General features: G+C 37.5%; 1 protein-coding gene across 2 annotated transcripts; it reads left to right on the forward strand.

Annotated features, from left to right (window-relative positions):
* Positions 1–13: 13 nt before the first annotated feature.
* On the forward strand, positions 14–16,993 carry ENPP4 (ectonucleotide pyrophosphatase/phosphodiesterase 4). Of its 2 annotated transcripts, none has more exons than XM_023762303.1 (4): positions 14–1,183; positions 8,671–9,532; positions 10,180–10,350; positions 13,710–16,993. In XM_023762303.1, the coding sequence occupies exons 2-4, from the start codon at positions 8,704–8,706 to the stop codon at positions 14,069–14,071; spliced, it is 1,362 nt and encodes a 453-aa protein (XP_023618071.1). In that variant the 5' UTR covers positions 14–1,183; positions 8,671–8,703; the 3' UTR covers positions 14,072–16,993. The 2 variants fall into 2 exon arrangements, with proteins under 2 accessions (XP_023618071.1, XP_023618070.1); XM_023762302.1 differs by having other exon boundaries at positions 17–1,183; positions 13,707–16,993.
* The last annotated feature ends 862 nt before the right edge of the window (positions 16,994–17,855 follow it).

Genomic DNA, 17,855 nt, shown 5'->3' on the forward strand with positions numbered 1-17,855 from the left:
GGGTGGGCATTTGATTAAGAGAGACGCATGGACAGGCCAGTGTCTGAGTATCAGATTCGAGTTTATGGTCATGATGTCATCCACGGTGAAAACGAATTTCCTGCACCAGCAGCCGAGGAAGATAAGGACGAAGTGCGTTGTGCGGGCCGGGCGCTGTGTGTGAAGCACTTTACAAACACTTCCTTTCCGGGCACCGCCGCCGGCGAGGTGGTGGCATCCATGGTACAAGGCGGCCGGAGGGAGGATGTGTCCGGGGTTGGGCCGCTGGTGGCAGGCAGGTTCGGGTCCCTTCCAGAGCCGACCCCCCAGGAGGGTTTGCTGGACCACCGGCGACCTGGTGGACCGAAGCCCGAATGAAATCTCGCCAAGGACTATAGGAAGTCACCTGCTCTTGTTAATATTATGGTTTTTTTCCCTTTTCCAGGCAATTTAAGGGAATATGTTTAATAGAAATAAACTATCTCCTTCCTTTAAATTAGCCACAAAAATGTCTGGGAGAAATTTTGATGAAAACACAGGGAATCCATGGAGGGGTATTTTAATCTGTAGGAAGTAATAGAACTGTAGCTGTTTTGGAGATACTTGCTAGACAATTTTTCGTGCGTGGGAAAGTTGGGGAATGATTTAGAATCCTAAAAAAAAAGACAGAAAGTCTTTTTACTGAGTACTTAATGGTTTTTCCTTAGAATATGGAGATAATAACAATAATCTAAAGGAAACCACCTACGTTTTCTGGGTGCATAGACAATAGTTCTCTTTTAAAGCTGTATAAGAGTTTCATTACAAATAATACTTGTGAAGCGCTTGGAATAGAGCTTTTGTATTGTGAAGTGGGTAGCATGTTAATGGTGACAAGTAGCTTTCACCATATCCTGTAACTGTCATACTCTCCCAACTTCACCTGGGCTAAGAATGTCAGTGAGAATTGCCCATCCAGGCAAGGAAGTCATCCCAGGTGAGGTAGAATGTGCTTTGTCCCCTCAATTAAAGAAAACTATCTACTACTTCGGGTTGCTGTTGGGGTTATTTGGACGTAGTCTAGATGAGTCTGCTTTCTCTTTTTCCCATCATCATCATCATCATCATCATCATCATCACTCGAGGCCTGATGCACAAAAATTCTTGCAAGACTAGGCCTTTCTTCCCCTGGCTGCCGGCACCAGCTTCCCTCCTCAGTCCGCCGGTAGGCACCTGGGACCCGGGCTGGCTTCCTCGGGCTGCCCACACCACCCAGGATCTGGGTTGGCTTCCCTCTGGCCCTGGCTTCGTCAGGAAGGACGTCTGGAATGATGTCTGGAAGACATCCAGCATAATTAGCATATTACCCTTTTATTATTATAGATAATTTTTGCTTGGAAAAATTACAAAATGTCTCCCAGTGTTTTCTAATATAACAGTGATTTTCATACATTGAAAACTACTTGAGATCTCATTGATGTTTTATTTATAGTTTAATGCTCCCTGTTAGAATAAATCAGTATTTGGAAGGCATAGATACAGGTGCTGCTAATGAAAGATGTTCTGGCAGGAAAAGTTCTGTTAATCGTTTGGAGATTATTACTAGACTTGTTAACTTGCTGTTACTAGACTCATAACTTTGTTGAAGACATGAAATTGGTAAGAGCACATTAATTGCTTTCTGAGCTTTGGCCACCACTGACCTTCAACTTCATCAAATGTAAAAAGGGATTTAGATTAAATTATTTTTAGTTATTTTATAGTTTCACAGTAATACCATCTGCCTGTCATAGTGCACTTTTTTTGCAACATAACAGCTTTGTAACTAGAATGGATAAAGGAAACTAAATTTAAGGGTCTGTTCGGTAATGCTTTATGCATCCCCATTTTACACACAAGGAAATTGAATCTGGGAGGAGTTAGATCTGCCTAAGATTGTCCATCTACTAAGAATGAATTCAAATTCTGGGATTCTTGTGGTCTCCATGCTGTATGTGCTTCTAATGCTGGGGACAAGGACTGAAACACTTGGATCCTAGCATTGTATTAAGGGATTACTGACCTCAAGATAAACATCCCATGCATCTTGAGCATCATTTCTACTCAAGATTTGGGGAAGAAAGAGTTTGATTCTTATGTAATTTGTGTGAGACAGAGGCAGACACTGGTTTCTGCTTGTATTGTGGGGGTTTTTTGTGTGGGATTTTTCCCATATGAGAAGCGGTGTAAAATATTTTCCCATTAAAACACCCAAGTCTGTATTATGAAGTATACATTTCACATAATTTTTGAGGTAAAATGAGACAGGTAAGATGTTTCCTGTTTTGTAAAAGGGTATTTTCAGATGCTTTTAAGATTACAATTATTTCTTCTTCTTCTTCTTCTTCTTCTTCTTCTTCTTCTTCTCTCTCTCTCTCTCTCTCTCTCTCTCTCTCTCTATATATATATATATATATATATATATATATATGTGTGTGTGTGTGTGTGTGTGTATCACATACTATCCAATTCACTCATTTATAATGTAAAATATTAGAGTTGCACAACATCACCACAGTTAATTTGAGAACATCTTGATCACCCCCCAAAAGAAATCTTATGCTCATTAGCATTTCTCCCCAACCCTTTGTTCAAGGAAAACTACTAATATACTTCCCTTTTCTGTAGTTTTGCCTAGTCTAGGCATGTTAAATAAAAGGAGTGATACAATAAGTGATCTTTTGTGACTGCCTTCTTCCACTTAGCATAATGTTTCACAGTTTTTCCAAGTTGTAGCATATATTAGTACTTCATTCCTTTTTATTGCCAAATAATATCCATTGTGCGATATACCACATTTTATTTATCCACTTATCACTTGATGGACGTTTGAATTGTTTCTACCTCTTGGCTCTTAGGAATAATGCTGTAGTGAGTATTTGTGTATAAGTTTTACTGTGGACATAATGTTTTAATTTCTCTTGTGCATGTGCATAGTAGTAGAATTACTGGATCCTGTGGTAACTTTATTTGAAGAACTGCCAAAATGTAAAATGTTTTCTAAGTGTGGTTGCACCATTTTACATTCTTACTAGCATTGTATAAAAAGGTTCCAATTTTTCTGTATTCTTCCCAACATTTGTTATTATCTGTCTTTTTGATTACTGTATTCATCATAGTGGGTGATGAATACAGTAATCTTATGGTTTTGATTTCCATTTTACTGATGACTAATGATGTTGAACATCTTTTCATGTGCTTATTTTCCATCTGTATATCTTTGGAGAATTGTTTTTTAGGGTTCTTCCCTTGTTTTTAATTGGATTTTTTGACTTTTATTATTGAGTTGTTATAGTTTTTTACATATTCTATATATATAATACATATATTTTATATATTCCTTATCAGATATATGATTTGCAAATATTTTTTCTCATTCTGTGGATTCCCATTCTTTATGGTATCCTTTGAAACATTAAAGTATTTAATTTCAGTTTCAAGGAAGTCAAATTTATTCTGTTTCTGTAACTCATGCTTTTGGTGCTATATCTAAGAAGACATTGCTTAAGCCAAGGTCATAAAGATTTATTCCTGTATTTTCTTCTAAGAGTTACATATATATGTATGTTGGTTGTTGACTAAGCATACATGAATCAGGAGGTTTTGGCTAGAAATAAATGGTAAAGATCTATTCAAAGGTATTACACAACTAGGTAAATATCTAGAGTGTTCTGAAAAAAGGAAGAGAAGCTGAGGGTTTTTATAGTAAAAAGTACCTTCTTGAGAAGAATCAGTCTTGCATTCTGAGTCTTTGGATTGGGCCAAGATGTAATCCTCTAGATCAGTGGTCGGCAAACTGTGTCTCGTGAGCCACATGCAGCTCTTTGGCCCCTTCAGTGTAGCCACGAAGTTTCAATCGAATTGTACTTGTGGGCCCGCATGTGGTATTTTGTGGAAGAGCCACACTCAAGGGGCCGCAGTTTGCCGACCACTGCTCTAGATAACTGATGGTCTGGAAAACGGATGTCAGGTGGTCTGGACAGGTGAATGTTCTTTCCTTCATCAGGGGTAATCAGAGGATTAGCAGAGGTTTGATGTCTATTGATGCAGAACTGGAATATTCAAAAGTTTAAGTTTCCAGGCTAGTTAAAACAAGAATAGAATCTTTTTCTCAGATATCAACCTACTTGATTTTAGTAATTTAGGAGCTTTACTATAGTGAATCCATTTTATTTCTTCACTCTAATCCTCATGGTCTATGATCCATTTTGAGTTAATTTTTGTGTATGGTATGAGATGAGGGGTCTAAATTCATTCTTTTACATTTGGATATCTAGTTGTCCCAGCACCCTTAGTTGAATTTTCTTGGAACCCCTCTGCTCTTATAAGTAACGCTGTTGGAAAAGTTTTCTGCATACTATGACATTCCATTTGTAGTAATTCCTTGAAGAGCTTGGTTTTATAAACAATACTTTTATGGTGCATGGATCTCAAGCATAGAATTACAAAAAGTTTTGGTGTTGTCTGACAACATTCATTCAAGCTTGTCTTTGTTCTTTCAAGGTGACAAGTTGATTCATTGTCCTGATTATTTATGCCCCTATTTTCAGTATTATATATTTGAAAAGTATAACATTCTTGTCTCTTGATAAACAGCACGTACATTTTTGTGTTTAGACTTAGTTATGTTGTATATTTGTTGAATGATTTTTTTTATGACCTATAAGAGAGTTTGGGCAGAACTACACATATAGGAAGTAACTTTAGGATGTTTTTGGAAGCATAGACTGTTACTGAAGAGCTGTTATAAGTCACCTGCAGGTCACCTAGATAAATGATTATTGTCTTTTCATGTCTTTGTAATACATTTCAGACAGATTGTGACAGTGAAGTATGGTAAATGGAAATTAAGGTTGGCAATTCTTTAACTATTTTCTAGTGATTTGCATGTAGGTTGGGCTTGGATAATAGAGGGGCTTAAATGCCAGGCTGAAGTGTTGGGATTTTTTGTATAGCAGTGGATACTTTGAACATTTTTTTTTTAATTAGGGGATTGTCATGAACACATGAACAGAGATATGCCCAGAAAAATTAAGTTGGGGGCAGAAAGGGGAAGGTGATTAAGGTAGGGAGGTCAGTTAAGAGACAGTGTTTTTGTCAGGAAATATTGAGGACTTTAAGAAGTAGGGCAGCAGTGGAGATGGAAAAGAATGGATAGCTGTTAAAAATGAAAGCTCCTGGCCTCTACTGTAGACCAACTGAATCAGAATTTTCTAGATATGGAGAGTAGACAGTTGAACTTTTTTTTTAATCCTCACCCGAGCATATGTTATTATTGATTTTAGAGAGAGAGGAAGGGAGAGGGAGAGAGAAACATTGATGTGAGTGCCTCCATACCTGCTCCTAGATGACACTTAAACCAAATGAGCCACACCGGGCTGGACAGCTGAGCTTTTAACAAGGTCCACTCAGTGATTCATATGTCTACTATACTGTAGGGATTGTCAACTAGTGTGCCACAAGAATTTTTAAAACATGCAGTACCTGACTACTCAGTCAGGGGCATGGACCTCTTTTCCCTTAGATTTTCAAATAAAAACAGCCAACACAACAATAACCATCTGGTGTGAATGAATCAAAAATTATATCTTTTTTAAAATAATATTGGCCAAAAATATATTTTTTGGTGTGCTGTAGGATTTTAGTAATTAGTTTATGTGTCCCATGATATGAAAAAGTTGAAAATTGCTGCTATAATAGATAATATGAAAATAGAGTTGACTAGGCTGGCAACTGTTGGTGTACTCAGGACATCTCTATGTGACCGAGAGAATGATGAAGCTGTTTTAAGATATTAGGGAACATAGGAAAGGGGGAAGATTTGGAGGTGCAGACAGTGTGTTCAGTTTGACATACTAGATCAGATTTGACTTGGCAGCAGAATACTTTGTGCAGTGGGATTGGTTGGGAAAGTAAAATGGTTACTCAGGGCAAAAGCCAGGGCAGTAGATAAACAATCTTTAAAAAATACATTTGTACCTGGCCATTGTTGCTCAATGGTTGAGTGTCAACCTATGAACCAGGAGGTCAAAGTTCAATTCCCAGTGAGGTCACATACCCAGGGTGCAGGCTTGATCCCCAGTGTGGGGTGTGCAAGAGATAAGCCGATCAAAGATTCTCGCTCATCATTGATGTTTCTATCTCTCTCTCCCTCCCCCTTCCTCTCTGAAGTCAATAAAATTTAAAAAAAAAAAAGATTTGTGAGTATCTTTACAATACTAGGCCACTTATTTGCTGTTTTAGTCTACTGTTAGTGGAGACAGATATTTTGGTATAGGGAAGTAGCTGTACTCGGAGAAACTAGGGAATCTGCTCAGTCCAAGCTTTCAGGGAGACCCGTGTGCCCTCCACACAAGTTCTGAGGTCTCTGGAACCTAGGCAGCAGCCTGCATGATATTGTCTGAACCCAGTTATGACTGAGGGAAGAGATGCGTTACACTAGGTCAGGGTCACCAAATACTGAATAAAAAGAGAAGTACTGCTATCTAGATTCTTGACAGCTGAAATTGCTGATGTGTGACTGGAGCTACATCTGTGCAAAGTATGTCTTGTACTTAGAATTGTTACTCATTTCTTTGGAGAGGTGGTTTTTGTTCTTGTGTACTGGTTTTGGTTTCTTGGATGGACCAGCAGCAGAGGACCCATGCACCACACTCAAGAGGCAGCCCATCTCAGGTTAAAATGCTGGAGATTTTCCAGACCCAAAGTTCCTCATAAAAATGATTCTGTGCCTTTGATCTTCAAAATCTTAAGTCCCTGGTTTTTGGAGGGTCACAGCTTCAATTAGTAAGTCTTTGAATGACTACATACACAGACCATCTAGTATGAAGTATGTTTGAAAGAAAAAAGTCTCTACCCTCAAGTAATTGCAGTCTAGTTGGGAGAAAGAACAACACAATAAATGACTTGTGAACTTAATCATCATGTTCTTTAACTGGCTGCTGTGTACGCCTGGACTTCTAGGGGCATGTCCCCCTGGCCATACCGCAAGTCTTCTTATTCTGGCATGATGAATTCAATCTCCTCACTCTAACCACAACCCCACATCCTTGCACTTCTCACTGGAAGTTACTTTTAAAACACCAGTTCTTTGACTTCATCAGAACCTCAAGTCTAAAAACCTCTCTGTTTGCATCTACATTAGTTTCAGTTTAGATGCTGCAGCTCAAATATCAGCCATTCATTAGATGATATCAACTTCAGCTTCCTTCATCATACTTTAGTTTCAAGCCCTGGTATGTTCAGCTGTATGTTTTGTTCATGCCTGAGCCAGGAAATTGCTAGAGAAAGCCAATCAACAGTGTCACTTTAACAATTTATGGACTCTGCTGTCATCATTGGCCACAAACCCTGCTGTTTCCTTGTACTCTTACACATCCTCCACATCTGCCATTTCTCTGTGTTCCTCAAACCACCGGCCCTTTTACCACCCTACTCCCTCTCAATAAATGACTCTACCTCTTATAACTCAGAGAATGCAGCTCCCTTCACCTCTAGCCCTCCAACCTGTTAGCACACTCCTTTGCTCCTTTTCTCTTATTCTGATGGAAGGGTACCCTGACCATCTATAGCAGTGGTTCTCAACCTTCCTAATGCCGCGACCCTTTAATACAGTTCCTCATGTTGTGGTGACCCCCAATTTCATTGTTACAAATTGAACATAATTAAAGCATAGTGATTAATCACAAAAACTATGTAACTATATATGTGTTTTCCGATGGTCTTAGGCGACCGCTGTGAAAGGGTAACTTGACCCCAAAGGGGTCGCAACCCACAGGTTGAGAACCGCTGATCTGTAGTGAAGCACTCTACCTAAATCACAGATCCTTTTATTTTAGGGCCAAAGAAGATAGAGTCTGAAGGCAGGAAGATTTATTAGGGGAAAGCTCTTTTAGTCATTCGTGGATTATTAAAAATGAGTGAAAAATCAGAGGGAGCTCCGAGCCTGAGGTTTTAGGTTGAATAGTTATGCCTTTGACAGTAAAAGGGAAGACTAAGAGGGATGTGGTGATGAAATTCATTTCAACAGCTATTGAATTTCTTCAGAAGTTACTGTCGCCTGCAAGTCCCTGTAGGCTTTGTCTGCCTGTCAGCCTTATGTGCATAGTGTATAGGCTCAGATTGAGGTGGGGTCTTTCTCTCAAATAGTATTTATTTCTTCCTCTCCTATTTTTCAACAAGAACTGGTGGTGAGCCAATATGGTGGAATTTCTACCACCTACTTCTGTAGGACTAGTCGTTAAATAGAACAGTAATCTCCCTCTCTGGAGCCTCAGAGAGCTTGGCACTCTTTCTGCTTTGTGAAAAGGGATACTTTTTGTTTCTTCATCTGTTCTTGTTAAGCTTTTAGAATAACTTCTAAATTTCTAATTGCAGACAAGCAAGGTAGCCAAACATGAGTATTATATAGAGTATAAAAATGGCCCATGCATGCTGGGCAGGACATATATAAAAGGAAACTGGACAAGTAAAGGCAATTTTTAGTCTTTCCAATTTTAACTTTATTCAGTTACCTTTCAGTAAATTAAAATTATTTAATTTTTAAGTTGATAGAGGTAAAGCTGGTATATAAAAAGTTTAAATGTTGGTTCTCTTCTCCTGATGGTTACACTTTTGAAACCTAATCCAAGTCAAATAGCATTACTGCTTATGCATTGTGTTTTTATATTTTAGGAACCCTGATTGCTCTCCTTCAACACGTTCAATATGAAGTTACTAGTAATACTTTTATTTTCCGGACTTATACCTGCGTGTAGAGGTAGTAACTCTTCGTATAGTTTGCCACCGAAGTTACTACTGGTGTCCTTTGATGGCTTCAGAGCTGACTATCTACAGAACTATGAATTTCCTCATCTCCAGAATTTTATCAAAGAAGGCGTCTTAGTGGAGCATGTTAAAAATGTTTTCATCACAAAGACATTTCCAAACCACTATAGTATTGTGACGGGCTTGTATGAAGAAAGCCATGGCATTGTAGCTAATTCCATGTATGATGTAATCACCAAGAAATATTTTTCTGACTTTAATGACAGGGATCCTTTTTGGTGGAATGAGGCAGTACCTATTTGGGTGACTAATGAGCTTCAAGAAAACAGATCAAGTGCTGCTGCTATGTGGCCTGGCACCGATATACCCATTCACAATACCACTCCTTCCTATTTTATGAATTATAGCTCCTCAGTATCATTTAAGGAGAGACTAAATAATATTACCATGTGGCTGAGCAATTCGAACCCACCAGTTACTTTTGCTGCGCTCTATTGGGAAGAACCAGATGCAAGTGGACATAAATATGGACCCGAAGATAAAGAAAATATGCGCAGAGTATTGAAAGAAATAGATGACCTTATTGGTGACTTAGTCCACAAACTCAAAATGTTAGGATTGTGGGAAAATCTTAATGTGATCATTACAAGCGACCATGGGATGACCCAGTGTTCTAAGGAAAGACTGATAAACTTGGATATCTGCCTCAATCGTTCAGACTACACTCTTATAGATTTGACCCCAGTTGCTGCAATACTTCCCAAAATAAGTAAGTAAATTTTAGCCAAGGAATATTTGAATGGGGCAATGGATTGAGGGTTTTGTAAGAGAATAAAGGTTTGGCTTTTGTAGTTAAGAACCATCTATTCTTACACTTACTCAGAGTGGGATTATATGTTTTCCCTCTACTTTACAAATTTTAAAACAAAACAATTAGCTTAAGATTTATGTTCAGAATTATTTCTTTCCTTTTTGGTGTATTTTGTAATTCATACAAATGGAAAAAGGAAATTTTTACCCTTGAAAACATCTGGAATATTTGTGTGAGATATACCTTTTGTTTACTGATAGAATTAGTGATGAGTAGTAACATGTAATTAGTTAATATTTACTGAGGAGGCTAGATGTGAAAATTGTCCCCTTTGTATAAAAAGTCCACCAGGAATAATAACAAAGTGAAAAAAGAACTATATGAATGCTTTGAAAAAAGTGTGTGTGTGTGTGTGTGTGTGTGTGTGTGTGTGTCTCCCAACACTGTCACATGATTATTCTCTCTCTCTCTGTCTCTTTTTTTTTAAGAATTAAAAGTGATTTAATAGATGATATTGTTCAGGATTTTTTTCCAGTTATTTTAGTTAAAATTATTTTTTCCTTATCAACCATGACTTTTTCCTTTACTATTTCCTTTTTCTTCAGATAAAACAGAGGTTTATAACAAACTAAAAAACTGTAGCTCTCACATGAATGTTTATCTCAAAGAAGACATTCCTGCTAGGTTTCATTATCAACATAATGATCGAATTCAGCCTATTATTTTGGTTGCTGATGAAGGCTGGACAATTGTGCTAAATAATTCATCACTAAAATGTAAGTATTAATTTAGTATAAATTAACATTTCTCTTGTGTCCTAGGGATAAATCATAACTTGACATTGTTCTGTTAACAGAATACTTTGACTTAGAGTTGTTGACACAGTATAATTAGTTCAATTTCAACTACACCATTGTGAGTTCTTCATTCAATTCTCAGGTTTTTATTTGATAGCAAGTCACAATAACCACAATGTCACCCTTGCATTAGAAGGTTGGGTGACCGTAAGGGTGAAGGTATAGTTTTACTTTCTTACCAAAACTGCAGAGTCTCTCAGTAACTTTCAAGATGAAAGAGAAATAAGGAAACAAAGAAAAAAAAGAAAAGCAAAATAAATAGGAAGAGATTAGCTAGTTCAAATTTCTCATTATTTTTTATGTTAAAAAAATATGTCCAGACCTAGCCAGTTTGGCTCAGTGGATAGAGCGTTGGCCTGTGGACTCAAGGGCCGGGGGTTCAATTTCAGTCAAGGGCACATGCCCGGGTTTCAGGCTCGATCCCCAGTAGGGGGTGTGCAGGAGGCAGCCAGTTAATAATTCTCTCTCATCATTGATGTTTCTATCTCTCCCTCCCTCTCCCTTCCTCTCTGATATCAATAAAAATAAATTAAAAAAAATTTTTGTCCAAGTAACCCTATGTGTTTTCCCAATGATGAAATCATTTACCTGAATGCTACAGCTGTTTAAAACATTGGACAAGAACCAGAAAGTAAACAAACAAAAATGCACTGGGTAAACAAAATAGATGTATCAAAATCCCTCAAAAAAAGATGATGTATAGGGGAGAGTTACAGGTCTTCCTGGAAACAAGCTTCTTTATCCATATGCTAAATTCAATTTGAACACTTCTAAAAAAAATCTAATTTTGTAGTCAATAGCAGGGGTCAGGAAACTTTCTGTAAATGGCCAGATAGTAAATATGTATTTTAGGCTTTTGGGACGGCTGGTCTGAACTGTTCAACTCTGCCTTTACAGTGGGAAAGCACCCATAGACAATATCTGTAAATTGACATGGGGTGTTCCACTGAAATTTAGTTTACCAAAGCAAGTGGAGGGCTGAATTTGGTGAGGTGCTGTTGTTTGCAGTCCCTGATCTAAAGCAATTCAGAAACATCAGGCAATAATCAAACCAGGGTCAATGGAATCATATACTGTTTACTAGAGGCCCGATGCACGAAATTCATGCAAGAGTAGGCCTTATTTCCCCTGGCTGCCAGCACCGGCTTCCCTCTGGCACCCAGGACCCGGGCTTTCTTCTGGCTGCTGGCAGGCACTGGGGACCTGGGCTTCCCTCGCAGCCCAGGCTTCTTCCAGAAGGTCGTCCAGAAGGTCGTCTGGTCTAATTAGCATATTACACTTTTATTATAGATACTTGTCATACTATAAAAACTTGGAAAATACAGAAACATTTAGAAAAGACAACAAAAAGTATCCATAATCCCTCAATATAGAGGTACAGACAAATGTTAATTGTGGGAGTTTTTTGCCTTTCGAATCTTTTTCCTATTACATATACTTGCATATTTTTACATTATTGAAATAATATCTTTTTAGGTATAGTGTTATATTCCACTTTTTATTATATTGGTCATATGCATTTTTATTTTCAAATATCTTAAGCATACAATTAAAGAATAATAAAACACTGGTATACTCATCACTTAGACCCTGCACTTCATGTGAAAGTGGGAGCTTATTAAATGCAAGTGGTGTACATTAAAAGGCAATATTTGTTGCCGTAGCCAGTTTGGCTCAATGGATAGAGCGTCGACCTGTAGACTAAAGGGTGCCAGGTTCGATTCCGGTAAAGGGCACATGCCCAGGTTGTGGGCTTAAGCCCCAGTAGGGGGCGTGCTGGAGGCAGCGGATCAATGATTCTCATCATTGATGTTTCTATCTCTCTCTCCCTCTCCCTTCCTCTCTGAAATCAATAAAAATGTAATTAAAAATATATAAAAATAAAAGGCAATGTTTGTTAAAATAAAGCTAAAATTTGAGAATCTGATATGGGAGTTTGGTTAGAGACCATCACATTTTTCTTTGAGTTAGACTTTCACTGGCATTATAAGTTGGAATCGTCTGGGTCAGCGGTTCTCAACCTGTGGGTCGTGACCCCTTTGGCGGTCGAATGACCCTTTCACAGGGGTCACCTAAGACCATCCTGCATATCAGATATTTACATTACGATTCATAACAGTGGCAACATTACAGTTATGAAGTAGCAACGAAAATAATTTTATGGTTGGGTCACAACATGAGGAACTGTATTTAAAGGGCCAGGAGGTTGAGAATCACTGGTCTGGGTAGACTTCATATTCAGTACAAGGATCCCATCTGTGACATTCACAGTTACCTGGCCCTTCAGATGATGAGGTGTTCATTAACTGTCAGTGAACGAGTAGTATCCTTCCTATATAATAAAAGCCTAATATGCTAAGTGTCTGACCTTTCGTTAGACCATTCAACCAGTTGCTATGATGCGCACTGACCACCAGCGGGCAGACGCTCTGACCAGTAGGTTAGCTTGCTGCTGGGGGCTGGCTGATCGGGACTGGGCCAGCAGGCTGGACACTCCCTGGAGCCCTCCTGCAGTGCCTCCCCAGCTGGCCAACCTCCCACGGTCTCTCCTCAGCTGGCCAGCCCCGATTGGGACTGCATAAGACAGGCTGGACATGCTCTGGAGCCTTCCCACGGTCCCTCCCTAGCCAGCCAACCTCCCGTTGTCCCTCCCTGCCCCAATCGTGTACTGGTGGGGTTCCTCGGCCTGGCCTGCGCCCTCTTGCAATCCGAGACCCCTCAGGGGATGTCGGAGAGCCAGTTTCGGCCTGATCCCCACAGGCCAGGCTGAGGGACCCCACTGGTGCATGAATCCATGCACTGGGCCTCTAGTATTATATAACCCTATTTCTTATCACAGGAGCAATTGACATAAGTAAGTCTGCAGGTTCACTTCTTCACCATTCAATGGTTTTAACTCACTCCTCCCCAATTACTCGGGACTTTCAGCCAGACCACTTTTTCTCACTGGTGCTGTTTGCAGTGGGCTTTTGCAAACAGTGCTGGAAAGTAACAGGTAAAATAGGTGGATCTAAGATTGAAAAATAAGTACATAAAATTGAGAAATAGTTTTAAAGCCACCATGACTGATTGGAAAAGGGATGTGTGTATGAAAAAGGGAACATGGCTGAGTTGAAGAAAATAGAAAATTTTATTTCTGGCCCCTGTCTGGTTCAACAGATCAGAATTCTAGTGGATGGGAATTATACTGGGAAGACTCTAGTATATTTACACGCAAAGCAGGTTATTTTCTAATAGAAAGATTATTTACTAACATCATTTTTGTTCTTTTTCAGTAGGTGACCATGGTTATGATAATTCTTTGTCTAGTATGCATCCATTTCTGGCTGCCCACGGTCCTGCATTTCACAAAGGCTACAAACAATGCACAATTGACAGTGTGGATATTTATCCAATGATGTGCCACATCCTGGGACTAAAACCACATCCCAATAATGGAACCTTTGGTCATATTCAGTGTTTGTTAGTTGACCAGTGGTGCATTAGACTCCCAGAAGCCATTGGAATTGTTTTTGGTGTACTCTTGATCTTAACCATTCTAACGTGCCTCTTCATAATCATGCAGAATAGACTGTCTGCACCGCAGCCATTTTCCCGACTTCAGTTACAAGAAGATGATGATGATCCTTTAATTGACTAATAATATGTGCTGGAGTTTATACAAAGTGTTTTTGCTTAGTCACAAAACCAAGGATACACCCAAATGTGTTATAACTATGAAAAAGTATACTTTGAAAGACAAAGAATTTATACCAAGCATGCTAAAATTGTGTTTTACTTTTCTTTGTGTTTTCTTTTGGTGCATTAGCTAATACCAAAAACAAAAACACCCTGAACATTGTAAACATTGCTGATAGATTATTAGTTAACACTATTTCTCTAACTAGAAACATTTTTAAGAAAAATACTGCCTCTGCCTTTCTTTGTGCAATGAAAATTTGACATATGAAAATATAACAAAATTTAGTAGGCATACTTTTCTAATAAATTTTTATATTTGTAAATGAAACAACAGAATCTTTATGTAATTAGTGGAATTTATGCATCAGGGAGGAAAAGTTTTCTATATTTTTATATTTACCTTTAATGGAGTTTGTATCCTAAGTAAACCCTTGAGTTAGGAAATTCTCTGTGATAGTTATATAAAATCAGTTAACCAGGCCGAAAAGATCAAGCATATAAAGATAGTATTTTAAGAAGTTATTATAAAAAACTATCAAAGACAATGTGGTACAAAGCCTCTGTCTTCACCATTGTGTCTTTGTTAAGACCCTTAAGCTGTTGAAATCTCAGAAGTTTTCTTTTGAAGATTATTGCTAATAAGAAATTAATAGAGAAAAGTGGATTGCTCTGTGCTTACTGGCTTTTGTAAGTTATTTGTGTGTGTGCACAAGTGTGTTAGCATGTATGGGTGTGCAGACTGTAGTCAACTTATGGAAGGAGATCAGAGATGGACTTGACCATAGATAGGCTTCTGCATTCCCATAGAACCCAGCTCTTAGGAAAGGTTATATTTGCATTCATATTTGTTTCCCTTCGTCTAACTCACAACTTAAAATCATAATTTTAAAAATGCATTCATTTTTGTTACCATTTTTAACCTTCTCATGTTGATGATTATAATTAGAAGTATCAAAGAGCTACAGAAAAATTTATGACCTGATTATATATTTGGTTTTGATGAGTCAGAATGAGAAAAAGATATTTTTATGTTAATCTTTGGACTTTTATGCCTTACTTTTTAGACAACAGAGTAGTTATATTTAAAGTGGAATTTAATATCTGTTGCTGTTTTACATTATCTGTATGTTAAATGACAGAATAAGCTTTCAACAGTGCCTAACGTTTCCTAGCTTGAGTGCTAGGTGGAACCTTCTAATAATCAAAATTAATATGAAGAAACTGAGTTGTGACAGACTAGATTATATGTATTAGAGGAAAACTTGGGTTCAGGAACCATTCTTTGGAAGTTGAGGCAAGCAATTGCTATTAATAGTGTGATCTTTAAAGTTTTGACAATACAAAATAAAGTAGGCACCCAGTTCGCAGATACAGAAATTATTTACAGTAAATATGCAGCCCAGTGAAATGTTGATTATCTGTGATGGTTAAGAGCAATGGTGCTAATCATCAAGTGTTTAATTCACCCTGTCTGGTCACTGCTGGGTTCCTGATCCTGGTATTAGTGCCTGTTGTATCTGGGGTTCTTGAGAAGCATTTCCACATCCTGTATAAATAGGTGACACTGATAGTGACCATAAGTTGACTGTATTAAGAACAACATAATACATAAATGAAATAAAGCCAATAGGGCTAATTTTGCTTTTTGACACATTTTATTACTGAAGTTTTTCCTCACATAAAAGTTATCTTAAAGGTAATAGTTGATTTGAATGAAATAATAGAAAATTTTCTTTTCTACTCCAATTGCCATTAAAAAAATACCAACAAAGAGTACAACAGTCACATTTAAAGCCCTGGATATTTTAAAAATAGTAGGAGGGTAATTTATACTATTTGAGTAGTCTTTGGTCCTTGGAAAGGTGTGAGTTTTAGTGATTGCATTAGCTTGATGGTGGTACGAGTTTCAGTGAACTATACGTGGCATCCAACCTGTGAGTAGATTTTATATAGGATGGGATAGGAAGGGATGCTGTCTGTGTCTTAACCCCTGAACAAAAGACATTTACCTACTTGTCTTATCTCTCAGTCTCAAGATATTAACTTTAATTGAAATTGTAAATATATATATATATATATGTTCATGTATAGAATTTATTTAATCAAAGAGGTGTTTTATTATTATATTGAACTCTGTGTTAATTCATTTGTATTTATAAAAACTATCGCTGTCAAAGCTAATGATCCTCCAATACACGGGAAAAGTCTTTTAGTAAAGTAGGCTTTTACAGTAAGGTTTTGATGTATATTATATAATTGGCAAATGTACCTTGCTGTTTTCTGGGTGATAGAAAGTATTTAGCTGTTTATGACATTTAACTGTTTGACAATACTCAAAGTTAATAGGATAATTTTTTATTAGGTGTTTTTTTTTATTCAGTGAGTGCATTCAGAATAAGTACGTTAACTGATAATGGGTACAGTTCTGCTCTCATTAACATGCAGGTTCTCTGGTCCATGCTCTGTACTATAGGCTTTGTGTTATTGTTCCATTAAGCTTGCTCTAAGAGGTAAATGTTTGGAACATTAAAGGATTAAAAATGCCTTTGCATTATTCTTGGGTTCCTCTCTTTCTAGCCTATATCTGGTAAGCTTTAAGGGTGAATGCATTTAATTTCTTTTATTTGGAGGGTTTTACTTCATTGTGAATACCTAAAGCTACAAATGAAGGACAAAGATGATATGGAAAGTGTTTATTTATTGTCAATTCTTAAAGTAGTGTGTAAATAAAATGACAGTGTGCTTTAAAAATTTTGTAATATAGTGCCTTAAGTTGAAGTAAAATGTATTTTGATTTATTATTTGAATTCATAGTTAATGACTTTGATTTTAAAATGTATCTGAATAAAATCTACCAATACATTTTCACTGTATTACTAAATATAGATGCAACATTATTGATGTTTTCTTTAATTTGTCACCATGCACAATATACATATTGTAACAGATTTTTATGATTTAGTAATACTGCATAAGTCCACATAAGCATTCATTACAGATTTTTTAAACCCAAGATTAAGTGTATAACATTTAAAACAGTGTATAAATATACAATCCCACATAAGGACATTATTGGAAAGAAAGACAATATAAACTTTGCAGAGCTTTCGGACTATAATTTATTGGATTCCAGTAGAAAAGGAGGAAGTTTGAAAAAGCTGATTAGAAAACACTAGGAGTAAGGGTGATTATAGTATTTAAACTTTGTTTTGCACATAGCCATAAGTAGTTAATGTCTAAATGAGTGTAGATTCAACAAAGTTTTCTCTAGTAGAGTAGTTAGTGATTTATTTTCTACTTTGATATTCTGTAAACACTGCTAGCTAGGAACTGTGGGACAAAGAACAAAATGCACTTCCTTTACTCTGGAAGAGTTCAGTAACATTTCAAAAGTGGTAAAAATAAATTACTTAGGTCCAGTCATGGTGTCACTCTTGCTGCAGAGTCCTTGGATCGAGAACCATTTTCCAGGCAGTATCCTTCCTGAAGTTTAGATCCATGTTCACACCTTTCCCCCATCCCCAGCCTTCTTGGTGCCTGTGCTGGGGTATGTTTGGTCCCAAACACAATTTGCTTCTGAGCATATGTGAGAATCCAGATGAGCCTGTTGGTTCCGGGAGTCCTGTCACATACGCAAACACTGAATATATAGTGTGTGTAGGTAGTTGTTAGTGTTGAAATTGCTAGGTCCTGGGACTCCTGTCTCATGGTCAAAATTTTTTTTTTTATTCTTTTAAAAAAAA

Source organism: Myotis lucifugus, unplaced genomic scaffold (genome assembly GCF_000147115.1).
Source record: "Myotis lucifugus unplaced genomic scaffold, Myoluc2.0 scaffold_241, whole genome shotgun sequence".
Lineage (NCBI taxonomy): Eukaryota > Metazoa > Chordata > Mammalia > Chiroptera > Vespertilionidae > Myotis > Myotis lucifugus.